The sequence below is a fragment of the Calidris pugnax genome, unplaced genomic scaffold (assembly GCF_001431845.1).
Source record: "Calidris pugnax isolate Ruff unplaced genomic scaffold, ASM143184v1 scaffold20, whole genome shotgun sequence".
NCBI lineage: Eukaryota > Metazoa > Chordata > Aves > Charadriiformes > Scolopacidae > Calidris > Calidris pugnax.
In genome coordinates, this window is record NW_015094510.1 from 12,404,641 (window position 1) to 12,431,226 (window position 26,586).

The window sequence follows — 26,586 nt, forward strand, 5'->3', positions numbered from 1 at the left end:
ACAAATAGGGTTAATGCACATTTCTCCCCAAATTTATCTTTAAAATCACATTTGTACTAAGACACAACGTAAATAAATTAGCAACAATTTGACTAAGGGCAGAAGAAGACTATTGTCTGTTTGCTATAGCACATATAAATAATGAAGTTAATATTCATTGATTGTAATATGTATATATTACATTTAAACATCAGCCCCCATTTTATATCTTCTAATCCCTACTGCAACACAGTCCCACCACAACTGTCATCATCAGACTAAACAGAAATGTAAAAAAATGAAAAGGAACGGACTATAATATTGATTAAAAAGCCACCTGTTAGGCATCAGGAAAAATAGACAAGTAAGAGAATATTAGGTGATCTTGACAGAAGAAACACTTTAAAAAAAAAAAAAAAAAAAAAACACAACAGAAGAAAGATTAAGCCTGTGGAACATGAGAAATAGCTTTACAAAAATTGCCCAGAAACAAAAACCCAATTATGTATTCTCAATACGATAAAGAAACTGTCTTCCATAATAACAAAAACATAAAGTTGATAATAGAGAATTCCATTATATTATTAAATAGCATATGGACAAACAAAAGAAAAAAAAAAAGGAAAGACTAAAAGGTCTTGCGGAGGCATTCAACATGCATGAATTACAAGTGGTCACCACTCTGACGTATAGGAAAGAAACATACTTCAGAAGGGGGAAAAAAATCCAAAAAAGACAAAGTTTTCTTTATGACACTCAGTCATGCCAAATCACAGAATGAGTTGTCAATTCTCTGTGGCTAGGGGAAAGACCACTGTGTTAAACTATTTTCCTTACATTTTATTTAGATTACCTCTTTCACATTCAAAATGAAGTGAATAAAATCAAATGAAAGCAACATCAGGGCTAGTTTATATGTAATAACATTGTACTATCTATACTGCTGCACTGTACTGCCTCCTTTTAGACCTGCTATAAGACAACATTTTAGATGAGTATTCTAATAGAGTAAAAAATGCTCTATAAGGATCAGCAAACTTTGCTATCTTTGAAATCTTCGCTGTCTTTTATTTTTTTAACCCATACCGGTTATTATCAGCCATTTTAAAAGCTGCAGCTGTATATGAACATATCTGTAGCTTTAAAAGTCACTGAGAGAGAAAATATACACAAAGAATCGACACTGGTCTATTATATTCTGGATCATATTTAAAGCAAGATCATCAGCAGATAGTTTCCTTACCTGGTACAGCATGATTGGTTCTATGCTGTATCCCAGCATATCAGCAAACTCCTTAGCAATAACTGTTTTGCCACAGCCCTAAAGAGTTGAAAAATAAGAACTTTATTACGTTCTAAGGAACATGGGGAAGGAGGGAGAAAAGAAATTTAAATGCTTACTTTTCCTCCAATTAAACACATGTCTTTAACCATATGGGATTGCATCATTTCTGCCAGCAGTTGATCATGGCTGGAAGTCCTTATGAAAGTATCTGATCGAGGACGCTTTTTTAACAACCCAGTCCCAGCTGGAACCTATAAAGAAAAATTAGAACAAAACAAAAAAACTTAATAAGCTATACTATGATAACTCTAGGATTTGTGTGGACTGGGTTACGCTTCTCCAAAACGACTGTAACATTTTGCTGATGATTGTCATCCATCAAACCTAAATCTTTCACTTAAAAAACCTTAAACCATGTAATTTTTAATATGCAACCTTGATCACACTTCCATGTTCCCCTCTCCATGAAAAAAACATAAAATGTCAACCAATTCAGTTACAGCACTGGGGTCTGCAAAGAACTTGTGGTTGTTCATGCTAGAAATAGAATACAGAAATCACCAATATTTATTGCTCATTAGAGAAACATGGAAGTGGAAGAGCAATTTGTACTGTGAAAATCTGAAGGAGCTATTTTGACCAGAACTTTGGAGAGTTTCAATCACTCCCCATGTTGAGGCACTTGCTCTATTTCCATTTCCTGTTCTAGTCTAGGAACTGTTTCATCTGTAAACTACATATGCTCTCCTGTTCCCAAGGACACATTCTGCAGGTGTATTTTCAGAAGGTATCACCTACTTGTCAAATGAAAGTAAAAATCTTTGCCTCAGAATGAGTTGAATCAGGTCCCTAAAGACTCATATTTTTTCTGACAAATTCCTATTTGCTGCTGTTCCCCTTTTCACTTTTTAACAGTACAAACTCTCTGAGGATACTGTTCACTGACAGCAGCCCCGTTGAGAAGGAGTTGGAGGTACTAGTGCATGACAAGCTGGACATGAGCTGACAACGTGTGCTCGCAGCCCAGAAAACCAGCCATACCCTGGACTGCATCAAAAGAAGCATGGCCAGCAGGTCAAAGGGAGGTGATTCTGCCCCTCTACTCTGCTCTCGTGAGACTCTACCTGGAGTACTGTTTCCAGCTCTAGGGCCCTCAGCACAGGAAGGACATGGACCTGTTGGAGTGGGTCCAGAGGAGGGCCATGGAGATGATCAGAGGGCTGGAACGCCTCTGCTATAAGGACACGTGGAAAGAATTGGGGTTGTTCAGCCTGGAGAGGAGAAGGCTCCGGGAGACCTTATGGCGACCTTTCAGTCTTTAAAGGGGACCTACAGGAAAGATGGGGACAAACTTTTTAGCACGGTCTGTTGTGATAGGACATGGGGTAATGGCTTTAAACTAAAAGATGGAAGATTTGGACTAGGTATAAGGAAGGTGGTGGGTGGTGGAATACAGGAACAGGTTGCCCAGAGAGGTGGTAGTTGCCCCATCCCTGCAAACATTCAAGGTCAGATTGGACAGGTCTCTGAGCAAACTGATCTAGTTGAAGATGTCCCTGCTCATTACAGTGGAGGTTGGACTAGATGACGTTTAAAGGTCCCTTGCTACCCAAACTACTCTATGATTCACCACTGTTAATATGATCTTTCTCTGACTTCCACTAATTCACCTTTTCTACAGACTCTCTAAACTCTCCAAATTCCACATTAACTTCAAATTCTCAGATCAGCATCTGTTTCCTGAAAAAGACCTTATTTCACCACCTAGCAGGTCATAAACTTCATTGGAAGAAACTCAAACTAATCATATTTGATGTGATTACTTTTGTTCCATTTTCCCAACATCCTGTGTCGGAACATTACCAAGCACTCATTAGATTTTACTTAAAGTGTAGACAAAGACAGACTATTGTTTTTATTACAAGAAAAAGGGAAAGCGGCACCAAGAGCATCACAAGTACTCTCTGTTATTCTAATCCAATAAAAAAAAAAAAAGGAAATTTAGAGGCTTTTCTTTTATCCATTCTTTAGCATTTCTTTTAACACAAGAAACTTAAATAAATCACATGTAGGAAAGTATGAGATAATCTAGAAATAAAATCTTGTGTATCCATAATCTAATATTCTAGTATCTAAATGTTTTTCTCATAAATATCACGCATTACACTACCAAAAAATACTCAGTGAAAATGAGTTTTAGTATCAAATGTAAATGTCAAATTCTTGGTGAGATGAAAATAAGTTAATGATATCTAAAAAAACCACATATAGTTTGATAAATATATAGATTCATACCTGGAATGTCACTTCTTTTTCACCAATCTGTACTGTTACATCGGCCTTGAAGGGTTTGTTTCCATGTACACTTTCAACTTTCGTAATCTTTCTGGGAAGCAAGTGGCTTGCTGAATCTTGAAGCTCAAAACGCTGTAGAATTAGGAGGTGGGGGAAATTAATTATTAAATACAGCTTTCTCGTTTTTAAAACAGTTTCTTCTGAAAACAAGGCCAAAAGCGTATTCAAGATTAATTGCTTGTGAAGCCCTGAAGCCCTAAATCCATTTACTTCAACTTTTACTTCACATATGTACGTTCACATTCTCAATGTATTTTTCATTTAAAACCAAAGCAAAAAGATCACATAACACCTACTTATTCTGATTGTAGTGCAGATGTAAAGTGAAAATGTCATACGGTGACTATGTCAAGTCTTAGCCTGACAGACTGAAATAGTAAGAGAAATGGATGATAGCCTTTAGCGCGTGTAATAATAGATCACCTATCTCTGCAGGTCATTAAAACCAATTGCAGATTTAAACATCTGACTACCAATAAAAATAGCCATTAAACATTATGTTTACTTAGCTCCACAGCCTTATCATACAATGGAAATTGAGGACAACCTGTACAAATTGAGCCTTCAGCATGTTCTGGGTATATCAAGGACAAAAAATGGGACATTTGTCTTCCCAAACTTCTTTTAAGCATTAGACTCTCTATTTTATGCTGCATATAGAAAGCAGGAACACCATTTTTAAAATCCTGAAAAAGTCTATTTTGTTGGAGAAGGGGAAGTCATACAGGGGGGGTGTCTATGCACAAAAAAGCCACTAACTGAAGTTACTGAAATAATAGAGCCATTCTATTCAACAGAGTGAAAGCTGAGTAAACAAGAGAAAAAAGTATTATGCAACTCCTAGAATTCTTAGAAAAAAAACTGGGTTTTTTTTAGACGTCACAAATGTAAAACAATTCTTAAAAAGCATGTAGCTTCATTACTACTAGGATTGACAGCGTCATCTATTAAAGTTTAGAAGGAAAACTGAGATGCATTCATACACATACTTCAGCTCTTCATCACTTTGTACATTCCAATTCTGGAACAAGAGCTTTCAAAAATTTCATGTTTAAATGTGAATTTAAGAGAAATAAGCTTTAGTAAAGGACTGAACCAAATTATATTTGTGTTGTAACAGCTGAGTCTACTTCAGATACCATTAAACATTTAAACAACAGAGGACAGAAATGCCTACTGAGGAGTATCTCAAACTGCGATTCTAAGAAATGCTCCAACTCTGATTCTGTGAAATGAACTACAGATGTTCTCACTCTTCTGTTCATTAGCAGATTGTAATATTCTTACTAAGTCAACGGCATCTTGGATAGGGCCAAAGCTGCTCGTACACAAAACTGCAAACTGCTTGTACACTAAAATCCCTTACTTGGATACCAACAGAAGAAAATAACTATGAGCAAGCATGAAGATTATCTGCACCAGTAGCCTCCGTATCAAACAAGGAAGATTTGGAGAGAGCAGCAGCACACCTTGTACATGGTCTTGGGAGTCTGAAATTTTTAAGGTGTTTTTTGGTTTGTCTGTTTTGTGGGGGTTTTTTCGTGTTGTTGAGGGTCCTGCAGCTAGCCCTTTAGACCCCAAATTAGGACAGTAAAAGAGGACTGTCTATCTCTGTGTAGATCCTTACTGAATTTATACAATTTGAATTCATCACATGCAAGCATGGAGATGCTGCTGAACTGGATAATTTAGTAATTCAACAAGGAAGGTACCAGGACGGGAGATATAAGACTGTGGTTTTCACAGTGAGACACATCTCTCTGGGGCAATTCTTTATATAGAATTGTGATAGCTAGATATGGAATCGAAGAGTGGCATGAAATAGATGTACAAACATACTTCTGCCTGAGCCAGAAGCAGCTTCCTCTCTACAAAATCCAAGTTGATAGCTGCAAAGGAAAAAATATTTGTGGCTTGGAAGGGCAACTATTGAGCACATTCAGTATCAGAAAGTTTGGGGGATACTTGGAGGGACAGTAGTGGGCAGCCCCATTGCCTCAGACTCAAGAGGAAAGAAAAAAAATATAAAAAGCACTAGCCACCAGAAACAAGGGGAGAGGTTTGGCACTCCATAATCATCAGGCCACATTCTGCACGCTTAGAAACACATGAGAAAAGGCAAACTGTACACATTAGAAAAAATGAGGAAGAGGAATTCTGACCACTTGAAAGTATCTAATGATCAGTAATGTCCCAGCATGGAAAATGCAAAGAATACACTGGTAATCCAGCTGGTCAAAGGAAAAGAGCTTAAATGAGATGTATTTGCAGATAATCACTCTGCCGAACCCACAAGACAGCTAAGTGATCCAGAAGAGGCATCCAAAGGCAACTGATCTTTCCTGAAGATTCTCTGCGTGGGAAGGAAAGGGAATTCTGCAAGAAACAAGAGGACTGAGCTGCTTTAATGAAGTAAAATATGAACTGCAAGTGCAAGATGGGACAGACTGACGAAGTCTGAAGGACAGATTCCACTACAATGGAATGTAGTACTGGCGCTAAGAGCATTCATTAATGCAAAACCCCAAAGAATATCAATTACTTTGGGGGGAGCTGAGTAATAGAGAAACAAATCCTTCCTTAGACCAAAATTTGCAACAGAAACATCTAAGTAGTGAACAGAATTGTCTAGACAAGAAAGAAGATCCTGTTTTTCTGAACTATTGGCTCACTCTCTATGAGACAGTGCCTACATAGTCTGAAGAGTCCCTACCACAAGGCAGGGAAACAGTTTGCAAGGAGAAGTTCAGCTAAGAATAAAGTGGGTGTGCAAATAATACAAAAATGAGTGAAAAGGAACAAACAAACTTCTATTTGATATCAGAGCAAGACAGTAAATACAGAATTAATCAAGGCATGAAAAAAATGAAGAAAAATTCTAGAAGGGTCTTAGAACAAAAGTTAAATACTTGGATAGTAGGCTGACAGGGACTCATTTAGACAAATTAAGACATTAAGACAAATCTGATCTACAGACTGTTTCTAAATACTGACAGAAGATTATCTTGATTAGAAGGTAAATCAAAAAAATATAGTGGGTTTTTCCAACATTGGGAAAAAAAGATACAAAAAAGGCATGTGAGAATTAAAAAAGGAAACTCAAAATCTTTGATGAATCTGAAGTAAAATGCTAAAAGGTTACCAAACAATGAAAAAATAAGTATAGAACAGTTGGAGCCTCTTATGAGCCACCAAACAGCCTAAATGAAGATGACCAGTTTTCTAACTGCCTATCAATAGTACACAGGAAGGAAAATTTCAGTACTGTGGGAGACGTCGTATGTGCTTAAGATTATTATTTGGGAATGTTTAACTGGAGGCTGTTTTCCTTGAAAGCAGTGATTTCTCTGTATCTAAATCTTCTAGAGAAAAAGCTTGAGTAAATTTTTACTTAATTTTTGCAATTATATTTCGTATGTTCATCTGTCAGTCAGATAATTTGTCATGCCAATATTTCATGCCAGTACAGAATCATTTTAAAGGTCATAATTCACGCTTTCCTTTGCAAAGTCTTCTAAGTTTAAGATCTTCAAGAATTAGAATAGAAATGGATAGTTTCCAGAGTGCAGAAACTTGAAATAAGGGTACATAAAGGAATATAACTTTCAAGTTTATCTTGGTACTTCTGTCCTGTCTGTTACAAGCTAATCATGGCTGCAAACTGTAGCCCTTGTACAAATGTTCTGTGTGATAAGAAAGTCTCAAGATCACTGCTAATGCTGGATTAGTGTGCAACCCATAAACAGTTTTTTCGATGCTAACTAGTTTGACACAAGGAGCTGTATTTGCATCAAATGAAAAAGTTAAGCCTAAAACAGGTTTTAACTCCAACTAGATGCACCAAAAGATTTGCATTTCAAAGCATTTTTACACATGCAGAACTAACTCCATAACTACTTCCACTCCCAGGGAAGGTATAAATCAATATTTCACATTAATTCATTATCGAGAATAAGAATTATGAGGAATACCGCGGTCTTGGCAGAGTCTCAGTGAGCAAGGAAGCACGTAAGGAAAAGATTTACCCAATTTGAAGCTAATGTTTGGGCAAACAGTGCCCGGAGAACATGATCTCTTCAAGAAATATGCACAGGGTCTAACAGCTGCCAAACCCATCTGTTTAGCCTAACCGCTGGCTACCTCACTTCTCAGCTCTGACAGCTGACTGGAAGGGAGGACATGCTGAAATTAAGATACGTTATCAGCTAGATTACTACTGCCCTGTATCTGTCTCCAAGCCTGATGTGTAAACTTTGAATTTTATTATATGAAATTTGATTTTATTTTCTTTAAATGTTATATGATGTTAAGAAGCGATCAGTTCACAGAAATTAACCCATCAATTGCAAATACACTTCAAGTATTTATTTTTTCATCTCTCAAAACCTCCCAGTTAAGATTAGTAACTCCTAACTGTATTCTGTTACACAGAGAGAAGTATTCAGTGGCAAGTATTAGCTGGACATTCTTTGGAAATCTGTAGGAAGGCAGAGTAAGAAATCACCTTGCTTCTGCCAGACTCCTTTCCCTCACATTTCTTATCAAATGGAAAAAAATAATTTCTTATCCATATTTAATACAGTTCTGGCACTGCTACTACTAAAAGAGCAGTATAAACAGAAGTTCCTCAGTACAACCAGTAATTTTCTGTATTTCTTAAGGTCCACTGCTTAAGCAAAATTTGCTGTGTGCAAATAGAATAAAATTCCAAATAAGATTATATGTACATAATGGGACAAGTTCATATAAATAGTGATGAGGAACAGTATCAAAAAAAAGGAAAATTAACACAGAAAAATATAAATGACAAGGAGGTATTTAAAAGTAGAGAATCATTGAGAAAGAACATTTTACTAGCCAAATCAAGCTGTCTCACACAGGAAGCAAAAGCATGCACAACACATAAAATTAAATAAAAGAAATGGAAAATAGAGGAAGCTGATGGTACTGAACATAAAGACATTCACCACCTATAACTGATAGGGGAAACAAAACGACACAAAGAATTTAAAATAAAGACATATGAAGAACAGAAGTGACTGTTACTGCCCTGCTAACAGAGAGAAGTCTGTATTTCCACCCTGACCATGGTTCCTATGAGCAACATTAGTCACCCTGACATGTAGTGGAAGGGCAACACAGCATGACACAACCCATCCAGATTTCTGAGGCTGCCTGGAATAACATCTCAACACAGGCGCTGCACTGGCTAGGCAGGGGGTGGATGCAGGGACAACCGCTCTTCACAAACATGGAGCAATTGGTAGTGGATGGGGCAATCAAGAACAGCCTTGGCTGTAGCTACCATGAAATAATGGAGTTCAAAATCCTGAAGGGGAGTGATAAAGGCAAGTAACATTGACTACAGATCCTGGATTTCAGGCAAGATTGCCTTATTCAGAAAAGTGGTAGGTAGGACTCCACAGGAGGCAGCTCTGAAGGTTCATGAAAGCTAGCAGGTCTTTCAGGACAACCTCTTTCGAATGCAAAGATTGTCCATCCCAAAACTCAGGAAGACACACAGGAGATGAGCCCAGTTAAACATGGAATACAGGAGCTGCAATGCAAAAAGGCAGTATATGGGAGGTGACAGCAGGGATGGACTACAAACATTTCCCTGACATGTAGGTTTGGGTTTAGGAAAAACAAAAATTCACCAGTTACAAAGTTGGTTATTTCTAAATATGCACATACAAATGATTGTTATTTTTCAGGTCTGAAAGAGCTGGGTAAGATGCTCTAGGTCATGAATGCTAATTTTCAAAAACATACATAACTCTTGCAACATATTCAAAAACAAAAGAAAGCTGGCACTGTGCTAAAGTTTTAAAATGATAAATGGAATAACCCAGCATATGGCTTATAAGCTATTATTAAACATGAACAAAACAACAAAACAGATCTGACCAACAACAAGCAACAAAAGGCTAACACAAACCAAAACCAGAGACTAATATAATATATCATCATGCTATACTGAATGCATTTTTTGCATGTGATCTCTATTGTCATTTTAGTATCTCCTCTTAAAAGTCAAATGCCAGAGGTATTTTTTAAGTATTTTGACTACCTTAACCGTGTAAGTAGCCAATTTCAAGTTAATTAACCACTTACATAATTAGGGGTTTTCTGTCGTCCTGAATGGAGGACTCAATATTCTACAGAACACAGAGGTTTCAGCTTTCCCTATAATGAAATCTATTGGCTTATTAAATTTGCTTTTTAAAAATACTGTTTTAGCATCAGAAATAATGTATCCATTTAGTTTACTTAAGAGGCTGAGTTTTTTTACAGAACTAGTGAAGTAACATTAGTCAGAACTACTGTCACAATCCATCACTCCCTGGAATTATAATACATATGTGCAATACTTACTTTTAACACATCTTTGACTGCAGTCTTGCCTTCCTTTCCAAGGAAAATATTATAGGGGTAAAGCCGGTCAATAACATGCTGGACTGACATCATAGGAAAGGTATCCTGATTCAAATTAAGAAATATAAATGAAAATTAATTATTGGCTTGTTCCATTATCAGCTATTAATCTGAAAATCCTACATAACACTGATCTTAAAATAAAACCGTAAGGGCAATATACAAATGACACCTACATTCAGTATTCAATCAAACATTAAAACAGGCATTTCTCGGGTGCAATTCATTACATATAAATGTCTAAAGTAGACTAGAAGAAGTAAATTCTGAAAATTACTTTACTTCCTGTTCATAAATGGAAGCTACAGTGACTGTCTCAGATACCTCAGATACTCAGATTTAAGGTTAGGAGAGACAAATCCCACTACAGGTAACTGAGTTTCACAATACTTTTAGGAAAGAATTAATATGACAAGAAATCTATGTTACAATGCTGATCATTTCATTCATGGCATTTTCTAGTATTTAATTTTGATTCTATTACAGTGCACAGATTCTACTTAACAAATCAACTCCTAGAAATTTCTACACAGTTTGATCAAAACTGTTACCTTTTGAAATTAGTTACTAGGTACGTTTGCACTTTCTACACACAGTTGAAAACAACTTTTTTTTTTTTTTTTTACTGTCTTCTTGTTAGTTGTAAGTACTAACTCTTGTCAGTTGCTTCTTGAACTAGACAAAGACTCATTTATTTTGTGCAGTAATAGGGAAAGAAATGGAAGTGCATTTAGGAATATTCAAGAAACATATACATAAAACCTTTCACGGCGGAAAGGAGTGTTTCAAAACCCCTAATGTAAGGCTTGTTTGTTTGTTTTATAAAAGATTAGCAAATTTTTAAGGTCTGCTTGTGTGTAACACTAGTGAAAAACTGGCACTACTTTTTAAGCCTTCATCAAAGTAAGTCAAAAGTAAATAATGTAATTCGAACAAAATCAACTGCTTTTCAGTCATACACTTAGATTTACATAGGCACCAAACTGAAAGAAGAGCTGTTTAGAAATGAAATCAGGAGACGCATATTTTATGAAGTGCATAATTCAATTCATACATATAATCAGTAATACTATTTATAATGTTCCATATTAAAAAAGGATCAGTAAAAATAAACCATTTAAGGCACTGTAGTAAATGTACTGCTTAAAGGATCACGGAGCCCTTTATTGCATTTTAAAAGCCCTCTGTCTATATATAAAGACATAACATATAATTTGTCCACATTATCTGAAATTAATAATAATTACAATGGTGTGTATGAAATTAGCCTCTTCAGAACAGCACCCTTTTCCTCCCTTTCATCAGACCGGAGTTTTCGACCTAAGAAATACATTTTGGGACTCTGTGAATCCACGTTAGAAGGTAAGAGGCTACTCACTACAATGCATTCCCTCCATGCTTTTAAATGGTTAAATCAACCAAGCTAGAAGCAGAGGATGGCAGTGACCCAGCATGTGAAGAAAAAATGCTACAGCTAGAATCTCTGAGAACAGTCAGCTTAGAAAACCAAGTGATTAAAACTAATTCTAAAAGAAACAATTCTCGTCTACCTAAAAAAGACACTGCCATACAATGATAACACTTCACATTCTCTAATGTAAAATAAAATGCTTCCTTCATTCCATAGTTTAGATAATAGCTTAGGGCTCATTTTCTTTCCATTACTCTGAAAGCCATCTGGCATTCATTTAAAAATAATTTTTCACTACAGGGCTCAAAGAATAAAGTTGCAATTTATTTTAAAATCCAATATGTATTTCTTTCCTAAAGCCCTCCAAATACTGTTTCATTTCTCTGAACTTGAATTTTAATCACTTCTCAACATCTGATGTAGTACCACTAATTCAGAAAAAAATTGTATCTGCAAGCACCCAGGACAAGTTATGGGATGGAGCACCACAGTAACATAAGTAATTGATACGTTTTAATGTATGTAATCCAATAAAATACGTAAAAGTAACATGCCACTGAGCAGTACAAAGGTAAAATGATTGCACAGAAGGCACAACAGCTTATGGGATGGAGTACCACAGTAACATAAGTAATTGATAGGTTTTAATGTATGTAATCCAATAAAATATGTAAAAGTAACATGCCACTGAGCAGTACCACAGGTAAAATGATTGCACAGAAGGCACAACAGAGAATTAACCTGAGTCCTTTCTACTGACACCTGACACCTGCACCTTGGAGAGAAAGATTGAGAAGCTGTCCTCGTATTTTACCTTTTTGGGTTGACCACATCTTCCCCTGTGCAAAGTGTACCAATCCCTCTCTCTCTTTACACAGATCTCATCTCCCTGACCATCTTCAGGAGGCACCTTCTGGCTCTACTTTGACTTTTAACCATGTAATTATAAAGTGCAAGGGAGAAAAGCCTGTCAGGGAAAGCAGAAAGACTGACACAGCTTTGCTCCTGCTCTGCCACTGTGTGAACTCAGCAAGTGTACAGTTGTTATATTTCCCTAAGGATTGTAGCTGTCAGGAAGTCTGGCATCTCCAAGTGCACTCAGCCTGCATCTTCAGGTAACCAACCCCCTACATCTATGTTTATTCTAAATCTAATTCTAAACCAGTCAACCCAAAGACCTAATGAAGACTTCATCTCATACAACTTAACCGGCTCCTGTACCCACATTTGAATAGCTGTTTTGGGTCCTTTCAGGTGTCAATGGAACAGGTGTCTTTGCACCACAATCAATCTGATTTACATGCATACCTTTAAGTATGAAGGACTTTTGAGCTGTGATTTTTATTTTTTCTCCACTGACTACCTCAGTGGCATCAGGTAAACTGCAGATACCCTGAAGTCAGCTAAGATGATTTAGCAGAATAAAAAACATTATTTTGAGCACTAAAATACATTTAATCACATCACAAATCTTCTGTCATGCCATTCTTTGTCCTTCTTTATTACGCTATACACTTGGTTAAAGTATTATCCAGAGACATCTGACTGGGGCTTTTCTCCATCAAACCATTCTTAGTTTTTTCGGGTTTATTTTTGAAATGTTCATGGTAATCTTCTTGTAACAACACGAATAATCCAGATCTAATTTTGAGAAATTTTAAGCCCATACAGTTTCACAGCACATGTGTATGCACATACCAAAATCTGAACTGCAGCCGATAAGCTGTCTAACGGAAAATCTGGAAGTCCCAATGTAGAAGATTCTTGAGAACAGAGAGTTGTAGCAAAAGACAGGAGCTGAGAAATTCTGCAGAGGAAAAAATAATTACAGAGTTTTATACATGCTAGCTATATTTAAAATACTAAAGCCTAGAAAGTTAAATACAGTATAAGATGCTGAAACTATTTCTGAGTGCAAATAAGTAAGGTGTGATTGAAGTTCTAAAGCATTAAGGATTCATTATATGAAGGCTGCATATGAAAAAGCTGTGTGAGCATACACCCACACAAATTAAACAACTTCTGCAGTTCTGGTCTCTATGCAGTGAGAGAAGATACAAAAATAGCAAGGAATCCTGAAAGGACATTGCTTTTCTTCATTCATTCCGTTTTTGGGTGTTTTTTTTAATTATGAAAAATTACCTCTCTGTGGAAACGTTTGATCCAATTGAATATAATAGCTGAAGATGGTCCTGAAAATAGAACATAAAATCACAGAGTAAATTAATTTTGGGATGATACTGTGGGTCACAGCTCGTGATGTATGAGGTATTTTCTATTTCTCCCTCTAATTTAGACATGTGGAGTCTACTCACTCCTTGACACAGAATTAACATTTTTTATTTAAAAAAAAAAAAAAAAAAAAGATTATCAAATCTGTCTTTTGGGGTTATATTATTTTACAGAAGTTATTTTTCTGCTGTAGCATTCTTTGACAATTCTAAGCCTGCTTTTCAGGAATTTATTAGGCCCCAGTATGAAAAATACACTTGAAGATACATTTATTACTCAAGGATTCTCTTCAGAGGTGAGCTAAGTACAACTTTATCTCAAAATATTAGCTCTGCTCATTATAGATACTCCAACTCTTCTGCTAGGACACTTACCTTAAAGGGCAGATGATAAACATCTCTGGCTTGAAATCGAGAGCGAAGGGGTGGATCCAAAGGGTTACCGGAGTATTTCGGTACTGGCAGGCCCAAAGCTATCACTCGAAAATCTTCACTAACCCGAACAATCTTCCATGAATCTAACTCTGATTTTGTATGATCCTAAATTAATTAAAATTAAGCAACAAGACAGAAAAAAAAAAAAACAAAACATCATTAAAAACTTATGATGACTAAGCTGCAGATTGACTAACAGCCCTGGTCCTTCAGTCTAAATGTTGAAATATTCTTATCTTTATTTCAGAGGGGCTAGAAAGCATTGGATTAGTCAAATTTGTGGATGGTAAAAGCACGTTTTTCCAAAATGAACGTAGATACAATGCTTGATTGACCAAAGACCCCACAGGTGGCTAAAGCTGAAAAGGTGTCATTACAACATTGTTTTCACCAAGAATAGAAAATAAACAGACCGCAAAATTTATTTTATTATGAAACATTAGAAGTGGGTTACCATGAGCAAGCTTTTTTTCTCCTTTTTTCCTCTCTTATAACTGTAAAGGAGACTAAAATCTACATTTTAAAAGTTTCATTAACAAATAATGCTTTATTATAAGCAAAAATACGGGAGGAGGCTCCTTCATGAGGACATTAATTGCTGTATTTCAGTTGTTGTCACGTAAAAGATGCACTGCATACAAAAAAATGCACTCTTTAGTCTTCCCACATCACAGTTAAATCTTCTTTGAAACCATATATGAGTACATTTCCTGCAGACCTAGATGTACACTAATTATTCACACAGAAGAAGAGAAAGTGAACATTAGCTTATATAATACAATATTCCCCAAACAACAAAACAACAATATTAGATTTAGTATCATAGCAAGAGATTTATTTAATTCATATACTATTATCAGTGTGCCTGAGGCACTCATTTTGAAACACTTTATCATTAGAAAAGTATTACAAAGGAAAAAAGAAGAGAGGAAGATGTTTTGCATAATTGCAACCAAATCCTAACTTTGAATTCTCATTTTCAATCTTTAAATACAATTACATTTTAAAAGTGTACTTTTAAAATACAGTAATAACCCTTCCAACAACTGCATCTACTCATTAAATATCATAAAAATGTTTGGAGAAGGTATGGATCAGAAGAATTGAAACCATAGATGAGAGGCATTAGAAATAATGACATATTTTCAGAAATCTGCTACAGTACTTCAGCAGAGCTGGCAACTTCATACAATTGGGATCAATGACAAAAGGCTTATTGTAAAATCCTTTCCTGTGCCACATGGGTCTGAATTCTATACCTAACCACAATTAGGTTACAACAGACAGAAACAGGAGTGAGCAGGGGTCAGGCTGTTACGGGAGACTGGCAGGAATGTGATCGGAAACTACAGTACATGAAAGATGTGGAGTAGTACTGGAAACTGTCTGAGGAGATTTACTGAGGTCCCCAAAAGCCTGAAAAATATCCACTCAAATTTAAGCAGTAGGACTCAAAGCAACCCAAAAAAGAAAAATGACTGAAGTTGCGATGGCAGCAGATATTAAAATACCATTTCCTATAAAAAAAAAACAAATCCCCTAACCTTTTCCTATAATATAGATTGGCTGTTTACATATGCTTTTGTCAATGAAAGGCAAGATAGCACTGATGAATATAGTGTCACTCATCTTGACATCATTTTTTTGTATCCAGATATTTTAAAAGCTTAGCAACAAGGCTATTGCAATGTTGAAGCATTATCTGAACTTCATGGGAACAATTTCACCTTAAATCACAAGTATATTTTGGTTACTCTCCCATTGTGGCTTTCACATTTTAGAAACATACAGGCTTCATGCAAGGGTAACATGGACTACTGTTTTTCATGTGGACAAACAAGACACAGTTGAAAAGATTTTGTTGTTACAAGCAGCAGTTTGACTTCTCACATAGTTTTCACTTGGGCTATTTAATCCCAGAAAACATCCCAGAAAAAAGATGTGGTTGAGATTTCCCCCATTCAGCTCGTCCACACTGTCCCCCTTCATTCAGCACTGTCAAGGAAAACAAAAAATGGAAAATTCAAACAGCATTTCCGTACCTCCAGAAGTTTGTCATAACGCTCTGCAGACATGAGAAAACGACCATCTTCAAGCTGCATTTCCCTGTTCTCCAGCAAATTGTTTAACACTGGCAGGACGTTTCGCTCAGCCTTCTCCAAACCTTCCAGCACAAGGATTCTGCCTTCGGTAGCCGCACGAACTGCACACTTTTCAAAAATAAAAAAAAAAACCCAACCAATATTATAATAGAAATAAACATCACGTATCTCATTAAATCCTGCTGAGAAAGACCCTCCAGGTGCTTCCCAAAACAATATTAATTTCTGTAAGAATCAGTAAGAGTCACATCAGTAGTGATCAGGAAGAGTGGCAGCTGATTGCTTTGACCAGCGCTACACATTCATGAGCAGGACTTTTCTCTCCTAACTATCAGAGGGACTGACAAAAATAACTTCCAGTTATTTTGTACCAACAGAATAAAACATAAAACCTTGCAGACATTTTTACCTGATTTACCTGTCTGCAATTATAGTAAAGTATTTAGAAAAAAGCCAGGTATTCCTTTGGATTGCTCTGCTTATGCACCAGTGTAATTCCTCCTCCTGCTTCAGTCTGACTAGAACTTAAGCCTATTGAAAGCAAACATGGATGATAAAAACAAAATATTGCTATAAATAATCAGATGTTAAAAATGTGATAAAATCTAAAAGATTTACAATTATATTCCTTGACTGAACATCGTATTCTCAAAACCAGAATAAAAATTTACTTGGGCCATTAACTTGATGATCCTTGGAAGCCTTTGGGACAGAAAGTGATTTCTTGTCTACATTTCACTTTATTAGTTTATATGTGGCTGTTTATTTAAGTGCATAATGTGGAGCCAAAATGTAAAACTAAACTCTGGTGCTGGTAATTTTGTGCAACTTTCTTGCAGTCAATGACATTCACTCAGGTAAATTAACTACACTTCATATCTAATATTCACAATTACTGTCCAGTAAAAGACTGAAATTCAATGCATTCTTGTCTATTTCCAATTTGCAGAAGTTTAATCAGATAATAATGGGGCAGGTTTAGGCACCAGCAACATTTAGAGGCACCAAAGAGTCTTCCTTTGTATTCCTATAACATTTTAACACAATTTTAGACACAAGCACAGTTGCGAAGGGAGAACAAATGAAATCTCTTCCCAGCATGTCTCCTATAAACTCCTACAGAAGAACCTGTCATATGATGCTAGATGGAAATCTCTGATGAGTACAATAGATGTCAAAAACCAGGACAGAGAGAAAGAAGGAAGATATGAGAAAGAAAAACGAAGAGGTACCCAAACACAAAAGTGAGAATTATATATGAAAGGACAAAAGCATAAGCATAAAATAGAAACAACAGTTGAGCACAACAAATTAATTGCTACATGGTACAAAGCATAGAACAGAACCAGAGATCCATCTGAAGAGATAAAGACTATATGATAAGTCTAACTAATTTAAATGCTTCTTGTGTACAGTAGAGAAGCAGAAATAACTACAGGCAAATTAGTCATAATGTAAGCTTTTCACATAGTTATTAAGATGGGAATAATTCCTTTATCTGATCTGGATTCAAGTAGACATTACTGGAAAATGGCCTTCACAAATCCTGGTATGCACCTCCAGATCAAGTTCCCTTCCCTGAAAGACATTCTATATAAGATTTGAATACCTAGCCTCATAATCAGTGTCTGAGGAACCTGGAATAATCCCATTAAACAAGTAATAGTCCTCAGGTTATTTCTCTTTCACAGAATCAACAATTCTTTCCAAAAGCAATCAGTATGTGAATTGATTTTTTTGTTGTTGTTGTTGTCAATACAGGACACCATACTCTACTAACAGGCTATATATAATTCCTCTCTTCTCATCCCATAAAAACCGTACAAAGGACGAATTTTGTGCTAACATTCTTCTCTAGGAAGGTCATTGGTCAAGTCAAAAATCTGCTCCAACCTGCTTGAATAGAAAACCTGAATCTCCAGTGGCCTGTCCAACACCTGGCATGAACAAAACGCTATTTTGTCTAAACGCAGTTTGGAGATACAGCCAGAATATGCTTTAACAAACAATGTATTTGCCAAGTTGGTTGGATTCTGCATATTATAAGTCTATGAATACTTTATGACTAAGTTTTACTAGCTAGAGGAAAATACACGTTCTGTTCATATGGTTTCAAAATATTTTGAGTATCCATAGAATCTTGTTGACTCAGGTTGAGACACGCACTCTATGGATGAGGGCTTGCTGAAATAACAGGCTTCCAGCACCAACACAAATCTCTCTCCTGGGCTTGAACATGAAGACAATCTGCTTTAGGGGTAGACTGTGAATATGTGAATATCTGGAAGTATATACCACCCTTAACTTCAAGAAAGAATCATAGAATTGTCTAGGTTGGAAGGGACCTTAAAGATCATCTAGTCCAACCATCAACCTAACTCTGACAAAAAAATAAATAAGAAATAAGCAATAAAAAAATCACTAAACCATATTCTTGAGGACCGTGTCAACCCATCTTTTGAAAGAAGATGCTCTCCATCAGCAGTGCAATCTTGAGAAACAGCCTACGCCACTATGTTGCCTACTGATCATCAGCTTAGAGAATTAAAATTTTAAAAGTATACAGTTTGGGGAATTTGGAAACTATTTGAAGTATTTATTCAAAATTCTATTACTCTGTAAAATGATACTTCTAAAAGATAGTATCAACTGCGTATCTCTGGCTGAAGTTGGTATTTCTGCATTCTAGTTGGTAATAAGTTTTTCTAATAAGCTAGTCATGCTACAAGGCATCCTCCGAATCATTATTTCAGTTTTTTCTGTGTATTGATGGATTGGTATGGAAACTAAAATGCATACAAAAATCAGAGGAAGAAAAGTAAGTTTGCAATCTGTCACTGAAAACCATTTTAAAAAATGCTTCCAAGAAACAAATCTTCATAATTCTATAATGAAAAACTGGAAACAGCTGCACTGCCTCCCTCTCGCAGTAGCCTTGTTTGTTCTAAATGTTTAACATAAAACACAATTTGACAGGCAGGGCTTATATTGTGGAATCTTGATTATAAACCTGAGATTAAAAGTACTCATTTTTGTTAAAAGGCCGAGAGGGATTTGTTAAACTTTTAGATTTACTGTAATTGCAGCGAGGGGCAATTTTGCTTGTTAGAGGAGGACAGACGCTGCTGCCTCCCACTCCTGCTCCTTGGGCTCTGAGGATGGTAACCTGGATACCTGCTCCAGGGAATACCTGCAGCTACCACAGGCCAGGAGCAGAAACCCTTCACGCGGTGCTGCTCTCACAGCAATGGCTTTATGCAACAAATACATAACGCAGATTGCTTACCCCAGTTTCACACTGCACCTACAAAGATGTATTTTTAGCTTTAAAGGCAAAACCACCTTAGGAACGAGACAACCCTATGCAGACTTTCATTGTCTTTCCTGCAGCTGAACCTACAGTGAGCTTCTCCGACCACTGCAAGAAGCTGTAAACCCCAATTTTTTACATAAATCCCACTGTATATGCGCGTGGATAAAGTTTTACAGTGTCAGAAAGGGAATAAGGACAGAAAAAAGCTCACCACAATGCACATACTGAAATGTACAAACGTTGGAGAAAAGAGGATGTTTTTACAAAGCTAAGCAAAATAGTCTGTAAAGGCATCAGAAATGCTAATGGTATAGTTTAAAACACCAGAACTGAAACACTTTTCTCAGGAAAATGCATATCATAAACTAGAAAACTCTAGTCACCCTGAAATCCGTGAAGAAGGTTCTCAGGTAACTCTAAAGGGCTTTAACTTTTCAGACCTGGGCATCATTCTGAATATGATTTACAGGCTAATATGGTTGCAGAACCATACTTTAAAAGTGCTGCAGAAATTGCTCAACTGTCATCAGTAAAAAACTTTTTTTTTTTTTTTAGGGAGCTGCCTCACGATAAGTTTGTTTTTAGAAGATGACTTGTCCCTGATCTGAAAACTGCATCCCTGTAATGACAACTCAAGCACAGCAACCAAACTACAAAGTGGCAAAACAACAGAACAAGCAGCTCAGTGAACACGAGAACTAATGAGGTAAGGTTTCCCTACATCTGCAGCCTACTTTTCAGATGTCTCTTCCAACATAATATCATGTTCCCATCACCCGCACAATATCCCACACAAACTCATCCACCCAAGTCTTTCCACTCCTGTACCTCACAGACATCCCAACAATGTACTGCCCAGATGTCTCTTATGGTGAAAAGAGATGCTCAACAACCATCTGGTAAAGCCAACACAAAACTTGGGCTCGTTTTGAGCTAAGACAATGCTGACCAGCTGCAGCAGCCATTAAATTCAGCAATTAAATCCAGGGTGCAGCTTGTCTTCCAGGGATGGAAGGTGGATATTAATTTGAAGTATCTACCAAGCTACCAAATACCACAGAACTCAGAGCAAACGGATACTTTCTAAATTTCTTTCCATAGGTCAAATACAATTAATCACATTATTCAAATTTAAATATTTAAAACTAACCAACAAGTTAAAGATAGCAGGAAAAGAAATGACTGAGATGCAGAATGGAATATGCTCTAAGCTTTTATTCCTCATTTTATCAGGGAAGGAAGAGGTCATTGACCAAGACTTGTCATTTAGTGTAAGTGCCTCAGGTTATTCTTTTAAGTAGATGCAACCAAATAAGATCATCAATTATTTTCTTTTATAATACTTACGTGGAAATAGCAAATTATCTAGAAATTTAGAGACAGTCTTAAGACAGATGTACAAATAGACATTGAAGGCAGTGAGGCATGTAAGGCTACTGGGGAATCTATTTTGCTAGATGTAAAAAATATCTGTAAACAGCACATATAATGGTGTGCCTCTACCAAAGAATATCTTTCAACATACTTCTTCAGTTTTAAGGCCTCTTAATTCCTTAATTATTGGTTTCCCTCAAGAGTTGAGCACACAGGAAAGTTGTTGAACAATGCTGAAATGGATGACTATTGAATGGACTGAAGTGAGAACATACTTCCTCCAAAATAAAAGTTTTTGACAAAACTAAGTAGTAAGATAAAGGGTTATTAAAGGCCACGTTCAACCAGTTTCAAAGCAACAATCTCAACTTTTTATAAAAAAATACTGTTATCTTTTTCCTGAAATATTCGCAAAACCTTAATTGTTTAAAATAACATGTATTCAATAAAAAAGTTCTGAACATATAATGCTATTCAAAAACAAGATTCAAAACCAGACTTATTATTAATCTAAAATATGTATTCTATTTTTTGTTACAATTTTTTTTACTTTGTAGATGATAAACTCTTGTTTTGCTATTAAAAATTTAGGCCACAAATATAGTTACATGTATTCCAAATGTGATGTTCAGGTTTTATTAAAATCAATGCAATAGTAACTAATGTTGTTAGTCAAATTAAAAAAGTAACTTCAGATCTAAATAATTCAACCTTTCTCTCCCTCTGTAATGGAGCAGGAGACCTACATTTTTACTATTAAGCCTACCTCCTTGCTGAGTTAATCAAGTGTTTTCTGGGCGGGTTTTAGAGCTAATTTTCCCCCATGAAGTTTGGAAAATTACAAGGCAGGTTGCATTTAATACTCCCATTCACTCCTGTTGTTTTTTCATAATTAAAAAAAAAAAAGAGAGAGAAATCTCAGTATACCAGAGGACCATCAGCCAGCTTTGTTAGTATCCAAAGTGAGACTCCAGTTTTCCGCAGTAGGTCATGTTTCAGTGAGAAAGAATGGCCTGAACTGGTGAGCTCCTAACTCATGATGCAACACCATGGCACAGAACGAAAAGCAATTTAAAAAGAGACAACCTGAATTTATAGGAGGTTGGATCAGCCAGCTTTGTTAGTATCCAAAGTGAGACTCCAGTTTTCCACAGTAGGTCATGTTTCAGTGAGAAAGAATGGCCTGAACTGGTGAGCTCCTAACTCATGATGCAACACCATGGCACAGAACGAAAAGCAATTTAAAAAGAGACAACCTGAATTTATAGGAGGTTGGAATCAGAAAACTAGGCTAGAAAAGTTTACCCTAGGAAGTGAATCGATATACAATAAGATCTTAAATATGTTAATGTGACAAGAACTGGAATGCTCTTATCCGTCACAGTCATTGATTTTAGCTTCACCAGTCATTGATTTCAGCTTCCTCCACACATTTTTTTTTTCCTTTTTTGAACTACCACACATCAAATGATCTGTTTTATTTCCATCACCCCTTCCTCTAATGTGACAGTCAGATGTTTTTGCAGCAGTGCCTGCAAACTGTACTGACAAGAGATTACGTCCCCACCTAGGCAGGGTCCACCCAGTTTAGCCACTTTATACCAAGTATATTAGTACAACAGTACATTTACATCGGGTATGTGAAACATTTTGCATCTTGGGCAGAGAGCAGGCCCAGGAGCAAGCAATTTGAATTTTTGAACAGTGCAAAAATCTACAAAGAATTACCTTTTTACCTTAATTCTGTACAACTCTTGTCTCCTGGACAAGAACAAGTGAGATGGGTTATTTTAATTTTTCTTCCTGATGAGTAGCAGAATAAAAAGGAAATTAAGTGCTTGACAGATATCTAAAAATGATGAAGTCACTTAACGCTTGTAAATCACTGATTCAGAGCACCATCCATCAAGTCCATATCGACTGTGAATGTTATGAGCCCACATATTACAAAGTATTGCCCCTTCCCGCACTGTAGGAAATGCTAGCTGAAAAGAAAGTGGAATATATATGTAACAGATGCAAACATAAGAAAAAAGAACCCTACACCTTCGATTTTAATCTATACAGAATTATAAATATACAGTCCTAATATTCCTCACATTACATCACAGACACTCACCTACATGCCCTCCACATCAAAACAAGACACCAGAGTCTGAACTACTAACCTAAAAAATGCAGTTAAATCCTGACACTTTTAGAAACATAAAAGAAGTTTTGTGAATGATTAAACCAAAATCACTTCTACAAGTTAAGAGGCAACTATATAAGGATCCTTTTTCATGTGTTTTCTTTTTAGATACAAGATATATCAACATCAATAAAGATTAACTTGATTCAAATACTGTTGGTTTCTATCTAATATTTCCCTCTTTCTGTGCAATGCTGGACACAACAAGAAAACTAATAGTAACATTCATACTTCTGGATCACTGCATTGCTTGCCTCTTCTTTCTACAGACTTTGCTATTTAGCTCCCTGTACCAGACAGACAGATCCTGCAGCGACAGTCCATCAGTTAAATTATACTTTCTGACAATGCCTTTCCTGTGACCAACTTACCAGCTCATCAAAAATCCACTCCAAGGTACAAAAATCAATAAGTCGGAGAATTACACAATTTGCACTCACCGGTTAATTTTTTTAAAGGCTGAATTATTCGTACCCATCTCTTTCCCAGAGTATAGAAATAATTTTTTTAATATTTACACACAACCATATATACATATGTATACATACACGCTCTCAAATACGATTATAATTTCATTCAATTAATCTTCTATTTTATAATTCTCTTTCTAATCTTTTTTGATTAAAAGAAACCAAACTCAAGTCTGTGTAGTTCTACTCCAGGGGATTTCATGTCATATTCATTTTACAGACAGGATAGTTTAAGCTGTCATTTCTGTCACTCTGGGCGTTTAATTGATTACTACATGAAGTCTTTCAAGCCATGGTAGAAGATAATTTTTCTGGTATCTTGACAACCAATTTGAAATTTCATCATTGTACAATTTATGATGCTGGTGCAGTTAGGAATGCAAAAGTATTCTACTAAAATGAGTATGTTCAAATAGTTTGATCACAGAATCATAGAATGATATGGGGTTGGAAGGGACCTTTGGAGATCATCTAGTCCAACCCCTCCTGCCAAAGCAGGTCCACCTAGAGCAGGTTGCACAGGAACGTGCCCAGGAGGGTTTTGAATGTCTCCAGAGAAGGAGACTCCACCACCTCCCTGGGCAGCCTGTCCCAGTGCTCTGCCACCCACAAAGGAAAAAAGTTCCTCCTCATGTTTAGATGGAACTTCTTATGTTCAAGTTTGTGCCCATTTCCTCTTGTCCTGTCCCTGGGCACCACTGAAAAAAGACCGGCGCCATCCTCTTGACACCCACCCTTTAAGTATTTACAAGCATTGACGCCCCTCAGTCTTCTCCAGACTAAAAAGACCCAAGTCCCTCAACCTTTCCTCATAAGAGAGATGCTCCAGGCTCCTAATCATCTTTGTAGTCCTCTGCTACACCCCCTCCAGCAGTCACCTGTCCTTCTTGAACCGGGGAGCCCACAACTGGACACAGTATTCCAGATGGGGCCTCACCAGGGCAGAGTAGAGGGGCAGGATAACTTCTCTTGACCTGCTGGTCAAACTCTTCCTGATGCACCCCAGGATGCCATTGGCCTTCTTGGCTTATTTCTCCCCAGGTGCAGCACCCTGCACTTGCTTTTGTTGAAGTTCATCAGGTTCCTCTCTGCCCAGCTCTCCAGCCTGTCCAGGTCTCTCTGTGTGGTGGCACAGCCTTCTGGGGTATCAGCCACCCCTCCTAGTTTTGTATTGTCAGCAAACTTGCTGAGGGTACATTCCATCCTTTCATCCAGGTCATTGATGAATACATTGAAGAGGACTGGACCCAGTACTGACCCACGGGGAACAGGGCAGATACACCAAAACTGAGTCTAACTCCGTATAGAGAGAAATTACAATGATCTACATGCTTACGCTCTCAGTGGACACAGCTTAATCAGCAAATCTTCAAAAACATGACATCGTATAGAATCATAGAATGGTTTGGGTTGGAAGGGACCTCAAAGATCATCGAGTTCCAACCCCCCTGCCATGGGCAGGGACACCTCCCACTAGAGCAGGTTGCTCAAGGCCCCATCCAGCCTGGCCTTGAACACTTCCAGGGATGGGGCATCCACAACTTCCCTGGGCAACCTGTTCCAGTGTCTCACCACCCTCATAGTAAAAAATTTCTTCCTGAGATCTAATCTGAATCTTTTTTCTTCCAGTTTAAAACCGTTTCCCCTTGTCCTATCATTACCCTTTCTGGCAAAGAGTCCCTCCCCAGCTCTTCTATAGGCACCCTTCAGATATTGAAAGGCCGCTATAAGTTCTCCCCGGAGCCTCCTCTTCTCCAGGCTGAACAATCCCAGCTCCCTCAGCCTGTCTTATAATTTTTCAGCACATAACCATACGATATTTTTCTACTTATTCCAGCCTCAGTTAGTTTGATTGTCCAGAACAGAAAAGACTGTACACTCAATATAATAGTCCATGTTTGGGAAGTTTGTTTCATTTAATGCAAAAGCTGGGAGATGCTAAACATAACCAGGCATTCCAGCCAACAATCCCGGAGCAATACACCTCTCAAGCACAAGGAAAATGGCTTAGCTGCTCTCCTAGTTGCATCCACTACATTAAAATAACATCAAATTCCCTTAGATGTAATAATTAATAAGGTAGCAGGCTGTGGTAATAAGAACTTAAATTTTAAACCAGAGGTGTGCCTTTTGTAACTGTACAGACACAATGAAAAGTAAAACTGCATCAAAAACGGCAAAAAAAAAAGGATATAAAAATATCAAATTTAATTCCTTAATTTTTGAAAATACAATAAGCTGATATTAGAATCTCCATACTTGTTCCGTCAGGTTGGTGGCTCAACTACAAAGAGTTACAGAAACAGAAAACCAGTCTGCAAGACAAGCTCTTCTATCAATAGAAGCAAAACTTGAAGTTGACATTTAAATATTTAAGTAATATAAAGTAATTCTAACTAATTACTTGATACATAACATTATTAACCCATGCAATAAATTACAGAATAAAACCAAGAGGTCACTTAATTGTCTCAATAACAGCAATAATGACATTTCTGAGGCTTTTAACAGTGAATTAACAGCTGAAAACCATAATTAATGGCCCAAGGTAAAGAGAAGAAAACAATTTTCTGCTGAGAGAATGTGCATGAAAACAAATAATTCACTATTACCCCATTAAAAGTCCTTTATTTTACAGTCTTTCAGTTGGGAATGAATTTGATAATTCAATGTTTACCTTTATTTCTGAGGTAAATAAAACCTTTTATTTTCCCCTCATTAGATATCTCTTCTAACTTCCTTACTCTGAATCTTCTCCCATTTGATTCACTCCAGTACTAAGAAATGCTAATATATGAGCATATTTGATACACTGGTCCTTCAATATACATTTTGATATGGAATTTCAATCACTGCTTCCAAACCACTATCTCCAAAATCTGTCTTAAATAATTACCTGCAATCATATTCAGTACCTTCATGTTAAAATAAATCAGACGTTTTGAAACCCCTGAGATACCCATTTACAGTATTTAATCTGTCACTATTGAATGCAGAGCTATAAA

General features: G+C 36.7%; 1 protein-coding gene across 1 annotated transcript in view; it reads right to left on the reverse strand.

Annotated features, from left to right (window-relative positions):
* The window catches only part of VWA8 (von Willebrand factor A domain containing 8), a 197,883-nt gene that overhangs the window by 144,682 nt on the left and 26,615 nt on the right, over positions 1-26,586 (reverse strand). Inside the window, exons 5-12 of the mRNA XM_014966088.1 lie at positions 16,174-16,341; positions 14,072-14,236; positions 13,608-13,657; positions 13,164-13,272; positions 9,995-10,099; positions 3,560-3,691; positions 1,381-1,515; positions 1,223-1,300 (exon numbers count right to left, since the gene is read on the reverse strand). Of these exons, the coding sequence (XP_014821574.1) occupies positions 1,223-1,300; positions 1,381-1,515; positions 3,560-3,691; positions 9,995-10,099; positions 13,164-13,272; positions 13,608-13,657; positions 14,072-14,236; positions 16,174-16,341 (942 nt within the window). The remainder of the gene's footprint in view (positions 1-1,222; positions 1,301-1,380; positions 1,516-3,559; positions 3,692-9,994; positions 10,100-13,163; positions 13,273-13,607; positions 13,658-14,071; positions 14,237-16,173; positions 16,342-26,586) is intronic.